Below are 23,938 nucleotides of genomic sequence, written 5' to 3' on the forward strand. Positions count from 1 at the left end.
AAAAATTATGCTTATATGGTAGTTTATCAAATAAATTAAAAACATTAATATATAAAAGACAACTTTTTCTATCTTTGTTATGTCTGTTTTTATGTATAAGAGCAATCACATACGAAAACGTATTAATAATAGTTCATCATAATACTAATAGTTTTCACGTTTTCATTCCAGGAATATTTTCATGAATAAAATGTAATAAGGAAAACAATTGCTGGGTATAATTTTGATTAGGACTCCAGGTGTACATGTAGACAGCTTGCTAGGTAGTTTTCAGCCTGTTTCATTGATTACTGGGTGTGAATCCTGAAACCAAACTGCAAACAAACCAACTTCTTGAGAGAGTTCTAGGTGCTGAGTTGCTAATTTACTTTGTTGTTGTGTCTTGAATTCACCACACAACAGTTACAAGGAAGGAAAACAATGCAATTTAAACTATGGCTATCTGGTGCCACCAATTAGAATACTCTTACCAAACAGCAGAAAGCGATTGTTTACATGAATTTTCCAATAGACTAGAATAGAATAGAACAGATGTTTAACGACACCCCAGCACGAAAAATACATTGGCTATTGGGTGTGAAACCCTGGTATTTCCAATAGACAGGAACACACAAATAATGGCCCTTGATATACCAGTCTTGTGGCACCGATTAGGACAGAATAACGATGTTAACAGGTCCACCGAGGGTGATCGATCCTACAACTCACTGCACCTCAGGCGAGTGCTCTACCACTGAGCTACATCCCGACATACATTTTTAGATGTAACAAATATACAAAATAAGGATCATAACAAAATTCAAAACAACCTTTATACAAAAGTCATTGTATGTGTTCCTGTAAAATTATGCATTTCATAATGTACTGTCTTCCTCTCTTTGGTAAACAACGATAGAAAAAACAACTCTATGCCATAATTTAATTTTCAAGCAGGTGAATAAACAAAATAGAATAAACAAACAATATTTTGTGAAAACCATTAAGAAACAAGAACTAAGAAAGCAAAAGATGATGGTACAAGTAAAACTGCACTACCACCCCCTGATGATTCTGTTAAGTGAATATCACAAGTCACAGCCATTTGAGATTTTGCATAATCTACACTTTGTTCTGATCACACAAGGTCACTGAATAATACCAATTTACAGAAGTAGCCTCTAAATATGCAGTGTCTAACAAATGTATTCAACGTTTCCTAGTGTTGGTTAACCTAAGGGATAACTCTACTTTGTTTTCTATTTGCTGATGCAGATTTACGGTTTTACTGTAGCAAATTTATTTTATTGGTGAACCATTATCAGAGCCAATAAAATGGGAGATTTGCGACAGTAAAACGATCAATCTGCATTGACAAATCAAAACAGAGAGTAGTGATTCATACTCTAATTTCAACCATTTGTTGTCGTTTTTAATAACTAATTGTATTCATGTGTTCTGTATTTTCAGGATCAAATAAAAGTAACACCTGGAAAGTTAATGACATCATTAGAAATTGGAACAGGCCAAGTTGACGGTTCAAGGGTCTACAGTTAGATTGTAGCCAGGTATTTTTTTTTAAAGAAATGCCAAATATAGTTAATTCCGTAGAAAAATTATTCAGTTTACAATGGACATAACCATATGGAGTTTTTAGATTTGTGGGTGTTATTGTCTATTTGATGCCTGCAAATATTTCATTTTTAACCTCAGGCTAACGCCTTTGGTTAAAAATAACATTTCGTGATCAAACAGACAATAACACCTGCAAATCTAAAAACACTATTATGGTTATCTCCTAAATCTAAAATGTTTGTTATGAAAAAAATGTCACCAGCCAGTGACATCATTAGGTAACCTAATACTAAAAGCTGGGTGGAACCACCATTATTGGTCCTAACACAGATCGTTTCATCGGCTATCATGTATAGATAAAGCCTAATTGAAGAAAATTATCATTTCTGACTTTAAAGTAATTCAATATTTAACTTATTCCATATACAATATATACATGATAGCGATATTGTCTTCATGGCATCATTATTGAACATCTTTGCTAAGTAACTTATATGCATGGCATGGTTTGACTTCCAAAAACTGTGGCTGGTAAATCAAGTGTTACTACCTCAGATTTTAGTAGGAATCTAATCAGATTTTTTCTTACAAATATGTAGCATTAGAATTAAAATTGTACTTGCACAATATTAAAAGAGGTTAATAATTTGTAAAAGATAAACTTATATCTAGGAATGTTCAAGAGATCTCCAACACCATGGCTCTGTAAACCACAAACCATATTTGCAGACAAAATCTGACCACAGAAAGCAACTTTAGATAAAATATCTCAGCCAATTTAATTAAAATCAGGCTTCATGCTTATGAAAACTAAGTCTAGACTAAAGACCTTGATAGTGTTGCCCATACAAACAGCTTGTGGTCTAAACATTTTGGTGGTCTCAAGTCTGGACTTACAAGTCATTCTTTGAATCCCTGTCAATAGATGACACTTCATTCGACCCATCAAAACAAAACACCTCCAGCATAACCGTACAACTATAGACAACAAGAGGGACGACTTTCTGACTGAATTAATGAAGCCTGTTTTTCTTAAATGTAGGTGTTTAAGCACTGAAAATTATGTACTAACCCGCATGTAAGACAAAAACAGGCTTTGTATATTTAGCTCTATGGATTTTCCCAGCTTCATAGACACAACTAGACACAACTAGATTTCATTGTCCATATAGTTCAACATAACTGAGTTAATAATAATCATACGAAGCACACATGTAATAACAAGTTTAATGATGTAATTTGGGGAAGTGATGTCATAACAGGAGGTTGCTTCTCCAGTCCTAGCTCAGACTGTGCAATTGAAATATGTCATTTCGTCGTCTCCTTCAAGTTGTGGCTGAAACATTTTGAGTTGGGTCTTGTTGTTCATAAAGAAAACAACACTAATAATATGGATAATAAAGAAATGATTACACTCGTGAGTGAGTCGTACTGATTTTACGAAACTTGTGTCAGAATTCAAGTATTACCCTCGCTCTCACTCAGGCAATACAAAAATCCTGACACTCGTTTCGTAAAATCAGCACAACACACAAACTCGCATAATAATGTCTATTTATTGGACTGTGAAATGTTGTCTTTCCCCCACTATATACGATCCCACACTTAGCAAAGCTCAAATCTTTTACAATGGACCTAATATTTCACCAATATGATCAATATGAAATTCACATGGATTAAACATAATCACTAATGCATTGTAAGAAAGTGCTCAATAAAGGTAAACATAAATGCACCTGTACCTGTTAAAACCCTAACCCATAGAGGTTTGCAATGCCCATAGAGGTTTGCAATGCCAAGTGAATTGTGAATTAAAAGTTGAAAATATCAGTCCAATAAAATATGGAACTGAAACACGAAAACACCATACTTTTGAAATCACAAACTGTATGGTCATACAGTTTTTTTGTATTCTTGACTTATTCATCTAAATAAGGAAAAATAAGGTGTAGTAACTTTGGTAATTAATTTAAATTGTAATATGTCCCATGCTCCAAAAAGCATGTTTAATCAACTTTGGTTTGCTCTAGAGGTGAGAATTTAAAAAAAGGGACAAGTTTTGGAAATGAGAAAAAGGTGTTGTATTTTTTGAAAATTTAAATAAAATCTATCAACCTAATAAAAGAAGAAAACAAATATTAGTAAAACTTGAGAAGGAATAATTTCTATAGTTTTCAATAGCAACCTTAGGGTACCACAATAAATGGTACAGACAATTTTAATATCTGTTCTTAAAAAAAATCATCAAAAATGTCAAAACGCTTTTTCACAGTGACTATTCTTTTAAGTACTGATAAAATTGTATTTGAATTCAAAGAAAAAAAGTATGTTCTTTAAAAAAAAAAAATTGCACTTTTTTTTCTATGTTAAACCAAACTAAAGTAATTAGGAAGAAATACTTTTGTGGACACTAGGATGGATCAATCATTATATTTAATAATTTTATTTCCAATGTATTTTTATATAAATCACCTATCACTTCTCAATAAATAATATATTTTCCCCAATAGTTTTACTGCCTTGAACCTTAAATATATTGGTGAAATTTATGAAAACTCTTTCATATTCTAGTGATCTTATACATGTACATCCACTTTATAAATATTTTTTAAAAATAGAAATATTCTATAATAAAAATATTGGATTTACAATTCTCTTGAAAATGTTTAACATATGCTGCAGTGTTACACTGCATTTATACACATTACATCATTCATACATTTGATTCCAATGTACCAACATGGCATTATTCCAACAGGTTTGGTCCAACACACCTAAGCAATTCCACATGGCTAAACAACATAGACTGGTCCAGTGCAGAATTTACATGGAAGGAAATTTCTGTCCATAAATGGAGGCTTCTCAACCATACTGGAGTGTCCTATTTCTGAAAGAAGGTTTAGAATTCTGTGAGCCGTTTGGTCTTCTTCAGAAACGAGCGGCCGAGGCACATGGTTTTCATGGTGATGATAATGTACATGTTTGTGATTTTGAGCGTGATCGCCCACTTGTTCACCCTCGGCTGTTAATTCATGCTTATTGCCCATGTCCGTATGATTGGGAACAGTTTCTTGTTGGTCGCCGTAGCCAGCAGCACTTTCGCGATCACTGTCAACACGGTGTCCATCCACTTGCATAACTGCCGTTCCTTCAGCACCACCAACAATGGTTTCCACTTCACTCTCCGTATCACTCTCAGAACTCGTGTAGTCAGGCCAGTCTGAAACGTATAAGATATATGTTGTAAATAAATGACTTTCTTGTTACTTTGTACCAAAAACAAAGACTTGTTAATAATTACTTAGCCAAAATAAAGTGGTCTTCTTATGGGTATTAGCCAAGAAAAAATAATGAAGACAAATAAGAGAGAGGCAATTTATGAAATAGTTGCTTTTCATGACAAATGACCTTAAAGATAAAAAGACTTGGTTCTTGTCATTAAAAACTGCTAAAATGATTAGATAGTGTGATTTATTTTTACTCTCCTATAAGTAATTGACTTACATTTGGTTACTTAATTGCAATTCTAGTTGTGAATCAATTCATCTTCATATATATATATATATATATGCAGATCAGAAAGCTGAACATAAATCAAAATGAGATAATTAATCAAACTGATTATGTAAGAAACTTTTGTTCTCCATAAAAAAACAAAAAAACAAGGTGGCACATGAGGCAGTGTGAAGAAAATCTCAAATATTTCTTTCCTTCACGAAGAGCTCAGATTTCCAAATATCCCAGACTCAAATATAAATGTGTGTTCTTCAAAGCAGTATTAATTGTATACTGTTTCAGTATGTCACATGTCATATTTTATGTATGCGTTACTTTTGTTGTGTGGTGTAGTATGTTGCATGGGCAGTGTGTGGATGAACAGTGGAAGGCACGGGATAATGGTGTATTGTATTGGGATGGGCAATTCATGGAAAGCACGTACTAATTGTGTCGGGGAAATGCGTAAATAGAAAGCATTATTAGGTGTTGGGCAGAGTTATCATTTTCGTTAAGGAGGAAGGTGCTCTCGTATTTCTCACGGTGTTAAGACGTAAGCTTTGATTCTTATTACTTAGATTGCTGTAAATGACTTTGTGAATATTAGATACCGTATTTGTGCAACAATGATTATGTATAGTTATAATTTGTTAAATGTTGGGCAATGCATGTACACGTTTATAGTGATATTTGTTTGTAAATAATTTGGTACATGTATATAAAATACGGGATTGTAGAATGCAATACATGCAATGCATTTTATATTGTTACAGCGGGTGTTCCCAGGTGTAGAATCCTGAGGTTGGGGTGGAGACTAAACTCTTTGATTGATGTGAGTGGACTCATATGGTTGGATTCCCGAGGTTGGATTCCTGAGATTGGATTTATGAGTTTACTCCGACGATTGGGTTACTCCGACGATTGGATTCATGAGGTTGGATTCATGTCGTAATCGGGAGGTGTATACGAACCACCAGGGTGGTGTGGATTGGAGACGTGGTCTCTATAAAATTCTGTAGTTATTTTGATATTTAGATTTGGAACGTTTGTAACAACACTGAGTAATTTTCATTTCGGAAACTGTTCTAGAACAAACTGTGCACATTTAAGTACTGTGATTATGTTTATTTTAGTTTTTTTCCAACATGGGGTTGGATTGATGGATGAATGGGGCAAATGAGATGAGTGGTGAGTGATTGTGGGGTTTTGTTGTGCGTGTATATGTATATATATATATATAGTTTTTTGTATTAAATATATAATAATATTTCATTTTTTGTCGAGTTATTTTTTCCATAATCTTTGGTACGTGACAATTTTGGTGGAGATGCAGGACAAAGTTAATTAACGTCACGTGGTAAAGATTTGGAAAAGATAGTCTCTTTGGTACCAGGGGTACAACTGTGTTATTTTTGTTAGATTACCCGGGTTCATGTGCTTGTTAACTGTTCGGTGTTAACATGGGACTGGCGTTGGGTTAGTCACCACCTTCTTCTCAGCCGGGACGCAGTCCATTATCTCACCAGGGATAAAATGACAGGTATATCTAAAGTAGGGTATATACTTCGGAGGTAACTACAGGTAAGCAGTATTGGTCATTGGTTATAGGTTACTTATTGATAGGTCGGGCATAACTAAACGGGATAGTTTGTACAGGTACGTATATTGTAAATAGTTTCGTATTTTATTGTGGTATATATGTGGATTAATCATTATTGGATTTGTTTTAGTTTGTGTATAGTGTTTATGTCTAGATTCAGCATGGACATCGAAAAGTTTTTGAACTGGGAAAGACTCTTGGATTGGAGAAAGAGGAGTTACAGAAGTTTGTGAAGGAGCAGAAGGAGCAATGGAGAGAGAAGGAATGACTTGAGAGAGCAGACCAATTGATGGAGAGAGCGGAGAAGGAAAAGGAGAGAGCGGAGAAGGAAAAGGAGAGGGCGGAGAAGGAAAAGGAGCAGGAAAAGGAGAGACAAGCGGTGAAGGAAATGGCTAAGTTGGAGTTGGAGAAAGAAAGGATGAGGTTGGAGTTTGAATGACAAAAAGGTAATGTAGACAAGGATATGTCGCCGAATCATACAGCCACGGGTAAACTTAAATTGAAGTTACCAGTATTTCAGGATGGACGAGATGATATGGACATATATTTGACAACTTTTGAAAGATTAATGACTGTACAAAAGCATCCAGAAAATACGTGGTCGATTAATTTAGGAATTTTGTTAACTGGAAGAACTAGGGATGTGTACGCAAGGTTGAGTAGTGAAGAGGCAAGTGACTATGATACACTTAAGAAAGCATTGTTACATAGATATGATCTTACAGAGGAAGGATTTCGATTAAAATTTAGAGGATCCAGAGTTCAACAGGGAGAAAGGTATGCACAGTTTTTGAATAGAATAAGCTACGTGACTAGATGGATTCAACTTAGTGGAGCTCCATTAACATATGATGGTTTGTTAGACTTGCTCTTAAGAGAACAAATCTTATTTTCTGCAGGGTCTGATTTGACATTATTTTTGAAGGAAAGAGTACCAGAGAATGCGACAAAGATGAGTTGGCAGACAGATTTCTTGCGGTAAGAAAGGGGCAAAAATGGAGAGATAGTCGAGACAGAGGAGTGAGACCAGGAGGAAGTGATGGAGAGATGCACATGGGAAGAGGACGAAGCGGCATTGACCACAGGAGTAGTGGTAATTCAACGATATCGGGTAACGATAAGAAAACTGAGATCAAGCCGTGGCAACCATGTTGTTTTGTTTGTGATAGGAAAGGTCATATCGCTAGGGATTGTCAACGGAAAAAGACTGTAGATAGACGAAATAGGGAAGTGATAGGATGTTGTGAGATTTCAAGGGAGGAAAAACCATGGAGAGTGGGTTCAAATATTGTCAAGACGGTTGTGTCGGGGAACTGTATTACCATACTTAGAGATTCTGGTTGTTCAACAATTGCGATTAACCGTAAGTTGGTACCTGAGAGTGCTATGACAGGGGAAACTGGAATTTGGAAAGGTATTGATGGAGTTGAAGGTGAACGTCCTTGGTGTAGGATAAACATAGATAGCCCATTTTTCACAGGAGCAGCAGAGGCACTTGTATTTGATAATCCTATATTTGATATTGGGATTGGTAACATTTCAGGAGCTCGTGAAGTGGGTGATCCGAACCCATCGTGGAATACGTTGAAGATTTATGGTACGAGTGAGATGGAAGATAAACTGAAGAAACCAGAAACAGAGGAGGTATACACAGTAGGAGTAGTGGAGACAAGATCACAGAAAAAGGTAAAATGCACCAAACCATTAAAGATGACCGATGTGAAAGTTGATGTGATGACTGCAAATGAGATCCAGACAGAACAAAAGGAGGACGCGACTTTAAAGAAAGTGTTTAACTAGCTACTTTACAAAAAGAGAAGGTCACGGGTGAGAATGTTTCAAGATTCATCTTTAGAAAAGGCATCTTAATGAGAGAGTTCAAGTCAAAAAAGGTAGAACATGGAAAAGCATTCACTCAGTTAGTAGTTCCAAGTAGCTTAAGAGCACAAGTAATGAAAGTGGGACATGAGACGATGATGGCGGGACATTTAGGTACAACAAAAACTATAGATAGGATACAAAGACATTTTTACTGGCCGGGAATGCAAAATGATGTACGAAGATTTTGTCAATCGTGTGACAAATGCCAAAAGACCATACCTAAAGGGAGTGGGGAAAGTTCCATTGGGTCAAATGCCATTAATAGATACACCATTTCAGAGGGTCGCAATGGATTTGGTGGGACCAATTGATCCGATGACGGAACGCAAAAGCAGGTACATCTTGACAATTGTAGATTATGCTACGAGATATCCAGAGGCCATTTCTTTACAGAATATTGATACTGTGACGGTAGCAGAGGCATTGATATCGGTATTCAGCAGAGTGGGTATGCCAACTGAAATCTTGACGGACATGGGGACACAGTTTACTTCAGGAGTGATGAAGGAAGTAGGACGTTTATTATCTATTAAACAGATGACCACAACTCCATACCACCCAATGTGTAATGGTTTGGTAGAACGCTTTAATGCAACACTAAAGTCCATGCTAAAGAAAATGTGTTCTGAAAAACCAAAAGAATGGGATAGATACATTGATGCATTACTTTTCGCATACAGGGAAGTTCCACAAGAAAGCTTAGGATTTTCACCTTTTGAATTATTGTATGGTAGAACGGTTCGAGGGCCAATACAGATTCTAAAGGAACTATGGATGGACGAGGCACAAGGGGAAGATGTGAAAACGATGTACCAGTACGTGATTGATTTAAGAGAGAGGTTGGAGGAGACTTGTTCACTAGCGCAAAAGGAATTGGAGAAGGCATCTACAAGATACAGGAAGTATTACGACACAAAGGCAAAAGATCGACACTTCAAGGTAAACGATAAAGTGTTGTTGTTACTACCAGAAAGTCATAATAAACTCTTAATGAAGTGGAAAGGTCCATTTGAAGTAGTGGAACGATTAGAAAAGATGGATTATAGGATCAGACATGACGATGGAAAAGTAAAAACGTATCATGCTAATCAGTACAAGGTAAGGGATGTTATTGATCAAACAAATGTTGGAAATAAAAATCATATAATATCTATGTGTGTTATAGAAGATGATTCTTCAGATGCAGTGGAGATACATCCAGAGATTGAATTGCCGGTGTTGGAGTCGACTGAGGCTTGGACAGACTGTCACATACCGAGTGAGTTAACCAAATAACAAATGAGTGAGGTGAGAGAGGTGTTGGAGAAGTATGATGATGTTCTAACAGACAAACCAGGTTTGACGAATTTAGATACATTTTCTGTAAAACTAACATCAGAGGATCCTGTTAGGTCAAAACCATACCCTACCCCACATAGTCTTACGGATGTAGTCAAGAAAGAGCTTGATCAAATGCTAAAGATGGATGTGATTGAGTCATCTAATTCTGCTTATGCTAGTCCAATTGTATTAGTAAAGAAAAAGGAAGGTACATTCAGATTTTGCATAGACTATCGGAAATTGAACAGAATTGTTGTATTCGATGCTGAACCCATCCCCAATATTGAGGAAATGTTTACAAAGTTGTCCAGGGCTTTATTTTTCAGTAAGCTCGATCTTACTAAAGGTTATTGGCAAATACCTGTTAAAGATGATGATAGAGACATAACAGCATTTGTAACACCACATGGGTTATCCCGTTGGAAAGTTATGCCTTTCGGAATTGTGAGTGCTCCCGCAGTTTTTACAAGAATGATGAGGAAATTGTTACATGGCCTAAACAAGTTGTGAATTATATTGATGACATTTTGATTTATACAGAAATGTGGGAAGAACATGTGAAAATTCTGGAGTTGGTGTTAGAAAGATTGAGGAAAGCTAATCTTACCGCAAAACCAAGTAAATGTTTTATAGCACATCACAGTTTAGAATTCTTAGGACATGTGATTCAGAAAGGAGAAGTCATGCCAGAGGAAAGTAAAGTTCAAAAGATTCTTAAAGTGCAAAAACCAACGAACAAGAAGCAAATGAGGTCATTTCTGGGTTTGATAGGATATTACCAAAAGTTTATTCAAAAATTTTCAGCTATTGCAGCACCGTTGACTGATCTGACCAAGAAAGGAGTCAAGAATCATTTGGAATGGAATGAACCAGCCATCCGAGCATTCGAGAGACTGAAAGAGTTGATGTCCCAAGCACCGATTTTGAAATTGCCTAATCTAAATGAAAAGTTCATTTTACGTACAGATGCATCGGGAACAGGTGTAGGTGCTGTAATGTTACAAGAATGTGATGGTAAGTTATTTCCTATTAGATATTTGAGTCGAAAACTGAAACCACGAGAGACGAAATATGCTGTGGTGGAACAAGAGTGTCTGGCAATCGTTTGGGCAATAGGCAAGTTGAAGCTGTACTTATATGGTAAAGAGTTCATTTTAGAAACGGATCATAAATCACTGACGTGGATGAACCACGCGAAGAGTTTTAAGGTGGGCCCTAAGCATGCAACCATTCAGGTATGTATGTCGAAGCATCCGTGGTGTGGATAATGTGGGGGCGAACTTGTTGAGCAGATGTGGAGACACCAAATATGAGGGTCTGTAAATAGGTGCTGTATTGTTTTGGTAGCTAATGGAGTATTGTTTTTATGACATATGAATTTGTGAAATTTTCTGGAAGAAATTTCTTAAGTTGGGGTGTGTGTCACATGTCATATTTTATGTATGCGTTACTTTTGTTGTGTGGTGTAGTATGTTGCATGGGCAGTGTGTGGATGAGCAGTGGAAGGCACGGGATAATGGTGTATTGTATTGGGATGGGCAATTCATGGAAAGCATGTACTAATTGTGTCGGGGAAATGCGTAAATAGAAAGCATTATTAGGTGTTGGGCAGTCATCATTTTCGTTAAGGAGGAAGCTGCTCTCGTATTTCTCACGGTGTTAAGATGTAAGTTTTGATTCTTATTACTTAGATTGTTGTAAATGACTTTGTGAATATTAGATACCGTATTTGTGCAACAATGATTATGTATAGTTATAATTTGTTAAATGTTGGGCAATGCATGTACACGTTTATAATGATATTTGTTTGTAAATAATTTGGTACATGTATATAAAATACGGGATTGTAGAATGCAATACATGCAATGCATTTTATATTGTTACAGCGGGTGTTCCCAGGTGTAGAATCTTGAGGTTGGGGTGGAGACTAAACTCTTGGATTGATGTGAGTGGACTCATATGGTTGGATTCCCAAGATTGGATTTATGAGGTTACTCCGACGATTGGATTCCCAAGGTTGGATTCCTGCGATTGGATTAGAGGTTTGATTCCCGAGGTTGGATTTCAGAGGTTGGACTCCTGCGATTGGATTCATGAGGTTGGATTCATGTCGGAATCGGGAGGTGTATACGAACAACCAGGGTGGTGTGGATTGGAGACGTGGTCTCTATAAAATTCCGTAGTTATTTTGATATTTAGATTTGGAACGTTTGTAACAACACTGAGTAATTTTCATTTCGGAAACTGTTCTAGAACAAACTGTGCACATTTAAGTACTGTGATTATGTTTATTTTTGGGGTTTTTTCCAACATGGGGTTGGATTGATGGATGAATGGGGCAAATGAGATGAGTGCTGAGTGATTGTGGGGTTTTGTTGTGCATGTATATGTATATATATACAGTCATCTCCACTTATTTGCACATCGGTTTATAGCATAATTCGGTTAATCGACTATTTTCACCCAACACGGAACCATTTGCCCTTATAACACTACAAAACATCCGGTTAATTGCACAGTCTACAGGCTATATATCGGTTATTTGCACACATAAAGAAAGATTTTTTTTTTTTTGTGTGTGCGAAATTAATGTCACAAATGACTGAGAATGTCTATCAAACTTTGGCAAAAAAACCTCAAATAAATCACCGATTAATCTGTTTTGTTTGAGCTCACTGTGTGGTAAGCCGACTGTAATCGCTGTTTACAGTCCACATGTGACATGCAAATGAGATGGTGTGCACGTTACTACTGGTGAATCACAATACCCGACTACAAGATTTAAGAATGACATAATTAAGTTGAATAAACCTAAGACCTAATGTTTTGTTTGCAATATATTGCTGTTAATCAGAGGCCATCTCAATAACAGGTAACTCTTCGACTATTATTTTTAGAAGTACCGCCTGTGCGCTTGTACGCATGCGCACTCAACTATTGAGGCCCTATTCGATTGACGTGTTCAGGGCAATCATTGTTCTGTATCAATTATTACCTTATGTTGAGAAGCCTTGTTAATAATTAAAAGATTACAGATCAATCGTCCTAGGTGGTTATGTTTTTAATAAATGTGACCGAGAAAGGGTTGTTGTTCACTTATTCATTAGATGCAGTGTACGCTATATCTGTTAAACGCAAAAGAAACGATTTATCACTTGCTTCCCGGAAAATGTAGCGGAAAAAAAAAGACTGGTGGGGGAGGTCGTCAAAAAAACAAACATAACAAAGACCGTTATTTATGGATCGTCCCTAAGTTTCTGCTATATTGTTAGACACCAATCAGTCGGACCGCACCATGAAGGTCAGTCAATTGTGTTAGACCGGTCATGCATGCAATGCAGACTGCTGGAACTGATAACGACTCACTAGCCGAGCTTAACTTTAATTGCTTAACAATAGCAAAGTCATTATTTGGGGATCACAAATAATACCAAAGCTTGCCATATCTTTTGGGATGGAAAGAACACCATACCAGCAAATTCATACAAGTAACTCAAGTTCACGTAATTCTATTCGGTCAATCGGTAATTCCGGAAACTGACGTCATTTTGTAAACATGTGCACCGATGAAACGTGAACTTTTTGATGGTTCTGTTGTTTCAAGTTTATCTCATTAACTACATGGCTAATACACTTTGTTTACACTAGTGGGATGGTCAGTGGGTTTTTTTTAATGCACAAAGTTTTTTGTATTAAATATATAATATTTAATTTGTGTTGAGTTATCTTTTCCATAATCTTTGGTACGTGACACAGTACCAATATGGTAAAAGCTCAACTTACAAATGACTTTTTGATATACCTACAGCAAAGAAACATTTTGTTAAAACTCAACAAAATCAAATCTAAAATGATGACAAAATGCGAGAGATGCTTTACCATTGTAGCTGTTATCTGCCCCACCATTAACGAGCTGATGTGGATATTTATGTGTGTGGGCCTTATTAGCATGGTTATGGTGGTGTGGTATGTGTTTCGACTCGGGTGACCGCTGTGTCTCCTCGTTGTAGCTGTTCAGCATATTGCGCTCTCCCAGCAGCTGCATTACCAGAGACTGAAGCTGGCCAAGCTTAAGCTGAAAAAACAACAAAAAACTTTTCAATTTAAAACTCTGATACCGTTCCAGGAAATAAGTTACCTCCAGGGACAAAAATTAAAACTCACCTCCTCGTCCAGACAAGTTGAAACAACACTAGCCCCCCTGGCCAGTTAGTTATGTCCCAATATCATTATTATAGACATACTTTGCGTATCTGTCAGTGACATGGTTTTAATTTACAACAAATGGGGGTGGGGAGGATTGCAAGAGATTTTTTTTTTTGTGGGAACTAATAACTATTATAACCTACTAGTCACACATATCAGCTGGAAAATGTTCTTCATTTCTACCCCTGATCTTGAGATAATGATCCAACAATGTTTATGTTCAAATGTAGGTTTAGGGTAACTTAAAATACATCAAATGCAAGGATTTGTCTTTTCAGTTTTAAATTACTTCTTAGAACACACACTCTTTGATCGTGGTGTGCATTACTTTGGTCTTCTTCTTGTCTGATATTAACAATAATTTCCAGATGGTAACAGCTCTAGTTAATTCAACTTTGCCAACTTTATGAAATTGAAGTCCACACATTCTGCCAAGTATGGGCAGAGTGCACCTGAATTGCCTTGACATCTATTATACAATTTATTATCTTAACTAGTATAAATATACAAATTCTGCTAATAACAGTTAAATATATTATATATGATTTTTGTTTTAAGCCTCACCCTCTTTACTTGCACTAAAAAACACCCATTCTTATATTCACAAGAATATCAATATTAATCATTTTTCATTTCAATAAAAAAAAAAAAAAAAAATAGTGCATCAGAGAGTTAGTGTTAGTGTAAGTTACAGACCTGCATTTCCTGTCGGTCTTTATCCAGATGAACAATGTACTCATTCTTCTGGGATTCCCGCTGCTGTAGCAGTGCCCTCTGGTGGTGATACAGTGAGATGTATTCACCTGTTTCAAAACAAAGAGACAGCACTCCATACAACTCTTCATCACAAAATAGGCCTTATCACTTTTGTACCAGTTTCAGTCACATACACACCAAACAAATTGTAAATAAAAGAAAATATCAAACTAAATTTGCACTTAATATGAAATGTAGAACTAAATGTGTAAAATTTGAAAAACTAGAAAAACATTAAAATATATATGAACTGTGCATAAAATACATTCAGACTATCATTTCTTTCTTGTCATAAACAACAGATTTATTTCTGACATTATATGAAGAGTTCAGGCGCAATAAAAAGATAACGCTATTTTATGAAAAAACTACTATAATTACTCAGTTCAAGGCGTTATGTTCTGATTGTCATACTCGTTTTTATAAATTATTTCCTTTATTTACTTTACTTATTTCAACTTAAGATCGCCCATTGTAAACTTGATTTGTTTTACATAGAAAGCATAACAAAAAAATACTCTATTGCACAAAATTACTAATAAATGGATTGGTCGGTTTTTGCATCTGAACTCTTCATATAGAGCCTGTACTACAAACACAGTGTTTGAAATCTTGCCTATAGTGTCCGTTTCTCCTTGAAGCTGCGTCACCATGTGTTCCAGCTGGTCTGCCTTGTCCGACAGATCAGCCTTGTCTCGCATTACCTTAGAGTATTTCTCCTGCGCAAACAAAAAACAGACAACTCAATACTGTATAATATTATAATGCATTAGTATCGTTTCAGCCAGAATTACAGGTGTTTGTGCTTTATTTCTGCTAAATAATGCTACCAGAAATGGGCCAATTACTTGACAAAAGTAATCGATTATGATTACGATTACTTGAGAATGTCACAATTATGATTAAAAGAAAATTGAAAGTAATCTATTACGATTGCGAATACACTGTCCAGTATTAATGATTAAAAACATGATTACATTTCCACAAATATGCACAAACAGTGAAATGGTATTATTAACATGAAATTATTCACTTTTACATGGTTTATCATGATGGACTACTTTCAACTGGGTGTTTGCTTAATTAGTAAAGTTATTTGTGGTTGTGTCTCTTGATACGACTGGCTGGCTATCCGTCTGCAGTCTCAACCACTAACAAAAGAAACAAAATCTTGTAACAGTACTGTTGGTGGACTTTCACACCTGTGACAAAACGAGGTATTGTCAAATGTTTCTTAGTTGAATTCTGACCCATGATAACGCTGTACACGCATTGAGAGGAACACAAGTGTTTTATTATAATTTTTTTTTTTTTTTTTTTATGGCAATGAATTAGTACATAAAACTGGGGTAGGGTGCAGCACCCTTCTATATATTGCTAGCTAGAACACTGTATTTATTCAAGTGGTTTTATAGTAAACGTAAACAAGATAGAAGCCATAATGTGAATGTGTGGCTTCGTCCCTTGGGTTACATTCATTTGATAATCCAGACAAATGATAGTTCTACTATGAGAGTAGTAGACAATGGGAGATCAGTTCTACTGATAGACCAGTACTGCTTCTAACTACAGGCAATGTTACTGAAGTCGATGCTAAAAATATCTAGGTTTAGTAAATAATTATGAGTAATCGAAAAAGTAATCGCCGACTATAATTACATTAGCAATGTAATCAATTACGATTGCGATTACATGGCATTCTCAAACACTGTAATCGATTACGATTGCGATTACATGACATTCTCAAACACTGTAATCAATTACTATTGTGATTACATGACATTCTCAAACACTGTAATCAATTACGATTACTGATTACGATTACCCCATTTCTGAATGCTACCATTCTTAAAAATATTCTAGTTTACTGCCATTCAATCACCAGTTTAGGTTCTTTTCCATATTATTTACAATATTTTTATTCTCTAAGAATATATAATTCCAAAAGTTGTGAGGCACAAAACTATTTTATTTGGACCATGCCAGTTTTAGGCACTGCGAATACTTAACGGAGTTTTAGATTTCTTATGTGTATTTGCACATCTGGTGTAGTGATGAAGTTTGATGTTTGACATTATACAGGACAGTTCGTCGTGTGATATGTCTACTCAATACAGACCCGTATGTCTACTCAATACAGACCCGTATTATTGATAATTACAGTTTGATGTTTGACATTATACAGGACAGTTCGTCGTGTGATATGTCTACTCAATACAGACCCGTATTATTGATAATTACAGTTCGATGTTTGACATTATACAGGACAGTTCGTCGTGTGATAGGTCTACTCAATACAGACCCGTATTATTGATAATTACAGTTCGATGTTTGACATTATACAGGACAGTTCGTCGTGTGATATGTCTACTCAATACTGACCCGTATTATTGATAATTACAGTTCGATGTTTGACATTATACAGGACAGTTCGTCGTGTGATATGTCTACTCAATACAGACCCGTATTATTGATCATTACAGTTTGATGTTTGACATTATACAGGACAGTTCGTCGTGTGATATGTCTACTCAATACAGACCCGTATTATTGATAATTACAGTTTGATGTTTGACATTATACAGGACAGTTCATCGTGTGATATATCTACTCAATACAGACCCGTATTATTGATAATTATAAAGATAAACCATCCAGTCATAACATACTGTTACACATACATGTGCAGCCAAATCTTTTTAAACAGCAATTTTACAAGTGCATCACATGTACATGTATGTGATGGAACATCAAAAGTAAATGTTGCCGTAAACCTGTCTAATATAGCCAATATCTTAAACCTGTTTCAATTGGTTATTTTGATATATGCTGTACATAAAGGGGAATAAGGGATAAACGTATATTTAGTTTTTTGTAAGTATTATGTACTCAAATGCTATACCATTCATACTGTGTGTAAAGAGTCTGAGGTTTACAAATGTAAGAAATGAAGTTCTTAACTGGCATCAGCATTACACATAATACAGACCTGCACCATTTCCATGGCCGTCTTCAACTGATCGTAGTCAGCTCTTGTTATTATGTCGTTGTCAAGGTTATCCTGAGCTGTAACCAAACAAGCAACATCTATTATTATAGTCTTTTATTATAAGAACATTAAACAAGTACAAATGCGTGAATTCGATTATACACAGAATCCATCTGAACTGGGGATAGAAGAGACCACAATAACAAGAGACCACATTAGTAAATATGAGGATGTAATTAAGGATAGAAATGTCAGGTGAAAATAAAATTATAAAATGCTGTTACCCTCTGTTCTGAATGTTATGTGACAAAATTAGGTTGATATTGAAGCCTAAAAAATCCCAACAAATTTCAATTAGCTAATGTTAACCAGTTAGGAAAAGCTTTAAATACATATTAGGTTGTCAAAAAAAGAAAGAAAGAAATGTTTTATTTAACGACGCACTCAACACATTTTATTTACGGTTATATGGCATCAGATTTTGAGAGGAAACCCGCTGTCGCCACTACATGGGCTACTCTTTCCGATTAGCAGCAAGGGATCTTTTACTTGCGCTTCCCACAGGCAGGATAGCACAAACCATGGCCTTTGTTGAACCAGTTATGGATCACTGGTCGGTGCAAGTGGTTTACACCTACCCATTGAGCCTTGCGGAGCACTCACTCAGGGTTTGGAGTCGGTATCTGGATTAAAAATCCCATGCCTCGACTGGGATCCGAACCCAATACCTACCAGCCTGTAGACCGATGGCCTGCCACGACGCCACCGAGGCCGGTAGGTTGTCAAAAAGGCAAAATGCATTGTAAAAATATCATTTTTTATTTATTCTTTTCAATCTGACACCTGGTTAACATTTATTATGCAGAAATGTTGGTTGTCACTTATGAATGATTCCTCTGACCAGAAAGATTCTAAAAAAAATGTCCTGATATTCAGCCAACTTAAAAAACTACTAGGTTTATTTATACTCTTTTAAGGCGTCAATTTCGTAGAATATTAAGATATATGGTTTGACACAGGTGACTGCTTAATATACATGTATTCAGTACACATTATTTGGTGGAATATTAAGATATGTGGTTTGACACAGGTGACTGCTTAATATACATGTATTCAGTGCACATTATTTGGTGGAATATTAAGATATGTGGTTTGACACAGGTGACTGCTTAATATACATGTATTCAGTGCACATTATTTGGTGGAATATTAAGATATGTGGTTTGACACAGGTGACTGCTTAATATACATGTATTCAGTGCACATTATTTGGTGGAATATTAAGATATGTGGTTTGACACAGGTGACTGCTTAATATACATGTATTCAGTGCACATTATTTGGTGGAATATTAAGATATGTGGTTTGACACAGGTGACTGCTTAATATACATGTATTCAGTACACATTATTTGGTGGAATATTAAGTTGACCTTTTGAAATATGGTTGCTTGAGCTGGTTTAATTGTAATCAAATTCTATATAAATATTTAACATGATACTTATTACTTATAAATGGACTGGTAGTAAAATTGATTTATGATACATGCAACAGAATAGATAACAACAAACATACAGACAGACTGATTTTTAGATACAAAAATATACTAAACACTGTGCATTCATTTTTAAAGGACAAAGTTATTGTCGGTCATGAACACTGATAAGGACACATGCCAGTTAATGACCTACTTTTCCTAATGATCTCTTCTTGTAAATCGGCGACTTTGACCCCAAAGCTATCAGACAGCTCTCGCTGTTCTCGAAGACTGTCAATGAGTTGAACTCTTTCATTCTCCAGCTGTCTGATGGTTGATGAAAGTGAATCAATCTGTGAATAAATACAAACATTAACATCAAGGTGAACAGCCTTTCCCCCACTACGTAATGCAAAGCCCTTCCTCCTGGATATAATTTTTTTCAATTAAAAATACTGTAAAGTTTTGTCTGTTTACAGAATCAGGCAAGGGTTTAAATGGACCAGAAAATACTATTAGCTTGAAAACATGGAGTCACCTTCAATTGGGTATTAAATGAACAAAATTTGATAAAATAATGGCTTTTAAAAACATGCTAATTCTTTAATTTTTATTTGACAATTTTGTAATGTAATAAATGTATTATTACAAGTAACAGAGTGAACTCCAGTTTGTATTTAGTAATTTGGAGTGAATGAAAACTGAAACATTTTCAGTCAGTCTGAGCTAATTTCCATCAGCCACATCAAGTGAACCTGGTGACTCAATGAATTTGTCAATTAATACTTTACATGATTAATTTCCATATGGTCATTTTCTTTAAACAGGAAATGAAGATGACATGTATTTCAAGAAGCACATTAACATCAAATACTTGATTAAACATGTATCTGAACATGTGTCAAGAGATTAGTTTCTTTATATCCATCTCACCTTCAATTTTTATGTTTTGTTAAATTAAAAAAAGAAAGAGAGAAAAAAGAAGAAACCCCCCCTAAAAATAAAGAATTAATAAAATAACCCTTCCTTCCACCAAAATTAAACCTAATTCCAATACAAGCCATTTTTTATTTTTTAACTGGCACCAAGGAATCATTTCTAGTGATGGATTATTACTGATAATGAGAGACGTCCAACAGATTCAGTGGTGGTTACTGACTCGGTGATCAAAGAGACAGGTCTGCCGATACAGTACTAACATCAGTGGCTAATAAAACTATTCAAACTTACGACTTCATCTCGGTTTTTGCCCATGTCCGTTTCATCAGAATTGTCAGAATCCATCTTAACCTCAGTTGCCTTGATTAACATGGTCCTTAGTTCACGGTTTTGTGTGGTCAGTGCATCCATCATATCCTAGACAAACAAAAAGTGATACATTACATTTAGTTCCACCCTTTCATAAACATTTTGCACTTGCTCTAAATATAGTAAATACATTAAGGACTGAAGCACCACTGCTCTTGATTTATCATACATGTCATTTTACTTTTCATTACAAAAACCAATCAATAAAAAAGGCCTAATTTTGTATTTAATATAAATTTTAAAATCTTATTATTACTATAATCATTTAAATATACTACCATATTTAGCAAGCATTCAGAGTACTACTAAAGCAATAAATTTTCTCCACTAAGCCCAACAAATTGTCATGTCCTAAGTTCAAGGGCCATAACTCTAGAAAAATGTGTAAATGACCATGAAAGTTAAATTTTGTATTAATATAAATTTTAAAATCTTATTATTACTATAATCATTAAAATATACTACCATATTTAGCAAGCATTCAGACTACTGCTAAAGCAATACATTTTCTCCACTAAGCCCAACAAATTGTCATGTCCTAAGTTCAAGGGCCATAACTCTAGAAAAATGTGTAAATGACCATGAAAGTTAAATTTTGTATTAATATAAATTTTAAAATCTTATTATTACTATAATCATTAAAATATACTACCATATTTAGCAAGCATTCAGACTACTGCTAAAGCAATACATTTTCTCCACTAAGCCCAACAAATTGTCATATGTCTTAAGTTCAAGGGCCATAATTCTATAAACATGAAAGTTAAACTTAATTTGTAACAATACATGATAAAATATACAAAATTTCATCTCAATATCTTCAGGCATTAAAAAACAGTCTGGAAAACAAATTTTCTTATCTCCACTGTATAACTCCATAACTGTGAAAAATGGGTAAATTGTCATTGAAAGTCAAACTTTTTTTTTTAATGAAAATCAAACTTAATTTGTAACAGAATATAATAAATCTATTCACAAAATTTCAGCACAATATCTTGAGGCATTGCCTGAAAAAAGTTTTGGAAAATAAATTTTCTCATCTCCTAAGTTCAAACTCCATCAAATATGGATAAATCGTCTTGAAAGTCAAATGATAAAGCCATGTACACAAAGTTTCAGCTGAATATCTTGATGCAATGCAAAAGAAAGTTGGAGAAAACAAATATTCAAACCTCCTAAGTTCAAGGGCCATAACTGTCAAAAATGGGTAAATTGTCACGAACATCCCACTTGATCTGTAATAGTATGATAAAAGCTATACACATACTTTCAGCTCAATATCGCAAAGTATTGTCCAAAAAACTGTATGTGGCGCAGATTGGCGGAGTGACAGAAAGAAAATGAATGAAACTTATAGTCCACTCCAGTTAGACCAGTAGGGGACTAATAAATGTAAAACAACAGTGAGTCCAGGAGTTGAGATCCATGATTTATATGAAAAAAAAGTTTGCTTTATTTAATGACACCACTAGAGCAGACTGATTTATTAACCATCAGCTATTGGATGTCAAACATTTGGTAATTTTGACATACATGTAGTCTAAGAGAGGAAACCCGCTACATTTTTCCATTAGTAGCAAAGGATCTTTTATATACAACATCCCACAGACAGGATAACACATACTATGGCCTTTCATTTCCCAATATGTTGTGCACTGCTGGAACAAGAAATAGCCCAATGGGCCCACCTACGGGGATCGACCCCAAACTGACCACGCATCAAGCGAACACTTTACCAGTGGGCTACATCCCGCCCCTCCATGATTTATAATGATACACACATACCTTTTAACATACCCCTAACCTCAACAGGTTTATAATGATACACACATACCTTTTAACATGCCCCTAACCTCAACAGGTTTATAATGATACACACATACCTTTTAACATACCCCTAACCTCAACAGGTTTATGATACACACATACCTTTTAACATACCCCTAACCTCAACAGGTTTATAATGATACACACATACCTTTTAACATACCCCTAACCTCAACAGGTTTATAATGATACACACATACCTTTTAACATACCCCTAACCTCAACAGGTTTATAATGATACACACATACCTTTTAACATACCCCTAACCTCAACAGGTTTATAATGATACACACATACCTTTTAACATACCCCTAACCTCAACAGGTTCACACACCTCCTACATCCCGCCCCTCCATGATTTATAATGATACACACATACCTTTTAACATACCCCTAACCTCAACAGGTTCAGACACCTCCTCCATCACACCCAACCCACCCCCATCCCCCTCTGGGCACAACCTCTGACATCGCTAGTGGCAGACTAACAAACATTCAACAAACCCATTTATGTAGTAGAGCTAACTTTAATCTGGAAGAAGTCAAACTTTGATTATAAAATTCTTTGATCATAAAATCATACAGCAAATCAGTAAGCACACACGCAGAGCAAACAGGACAGTTTGTTAGATTTTGTTTTCTTTTCACAAGTACTTCAAGAGAATTCATTTACAACAGCATAAACCATTATAAAAAATAATTCTACCTGAGCAGAAGTGAGTTCATTTTGTAACGTGTCCACAAGCTGGGCCTGAGCTTCATAATGTCGTAGTCTATCTTGAATCTGATCCTGTTGAAATTCTTCTTTCTTCACATTCTCTGTCATGCTGTACAGCTGTGACAATTCTGCATCTTTTTTCAACATCTAAGTAAGACAAAAGCAGGTAATAGATATACCTAATATGTTTACATGACAACCAACCAACAAAAATCTTTTAAAATATCATCATATTAACATATTTATCAACATATTTGTTATACATAAGTGAGTATAAGTATAAATCTTTATACAAAAATAATTCCAGACATGTACTTTGTTAACTGACATAACATACAAAAGAAATATTTATATTTCAAGCTGACTTTTATCAACAGTTCCTACATGTATGTTACTCGTGTATGTACGACATCAAAATTTAACATTTTTTAATCTCCATTTTTAATAACTGGTTGTAAAATGTTACAAACTGTGATGCAATGTTAATTTTATGGTTGATTAAACAATGTAAAACCAATTACTGAATATATAACAATTACCATGCTACTGTGCTGTTATAGTGTACGTTTGACACCATATAGCATATTTATTAGACTTTCCAATTTTGAAACAAAGTATTGATATTTATGTAATGCCAGTGTGATATTAGCAATTTTTTTTATAGCTAGAGCCAATTATGACCATTAGTATTAATTTTTGTATCCATATAATTGGATGTGTATCAAAGGGATGTTTATCAGATTTATTAATTATGTTTCAAAATGTATATTACACTTACACCTAACCACCCCCAGTGATGCACCTGGTAA

At 35.2% G+C, this 23,938-nt stretch overlaps 1 protein-coding gene across 3 annotated transcripts in view; it reads right to left on the bottom strand.

Moving 5' to 3' along the window:
- Positions 1–2,947: 2,947 nt before the first annotated feature.
- LOC121384030 (golgin subfamily A member 2-like) overlaps positions 2,948–23,938 on the bottom strand; it is a 42,649-nt gene continuing 21,658 nt past the window's right edge. For all 3 annotated transcript variants that reach the window (XM_041514177.1, XM_041514176.1, XM_041514174.1), the window contains 8 exons: positions 23,118–23,276; positions 20,506–20,631; positions 19,490–19,628; positions 17,799–17,875; positions 15,426–15,528; positions 14,750–14,856; positions 13,727–13,922; positions 2,948–4,771 (listed from right to left, as the gene is read on the bottom strand). In XM_041514177.1, coding sequence (XP_041370111.1) covers positions 4,344–4,771; positions 13,727–13,922; positions 14,750–14,856; positions 15,426–15,528; positions 17,799–17,875; positions 19,490–19,628; positions 20,506–20,631; positions 23,118–23,276 — 1,335 coding nt within the window. In that variant the 3' untranslated portion in view covers positions 2,948–4,343. The remainder of the gene's footprint in view (positions 4,772–13,726; positions 13,923–14,749; positions 14,857–15,425; positions 15,529–17,798; positions 17,876–19,489; positions 19,629–20,505; positions 20,632–23,117; positions 23,277–23,938) is intronic.

The sequence above is a fragment of the Gigantopelta aegis genome, chromosome 10 (genome assembly GCF_016097555.1).
Source record: "Gigantopelta aegis isolate Gae_Host chromosome 10, Gae_host_genome, whole genome shotgun sequence".
In the NCBI taxonomy this organism is placed as follows: domain Eukaryota; kingdom Metazoa; phylum Mollusca; class Gastropoda; order Neomphalida; family Peltospiridae; genus Gigantopelta; species Gigantopelta aegis.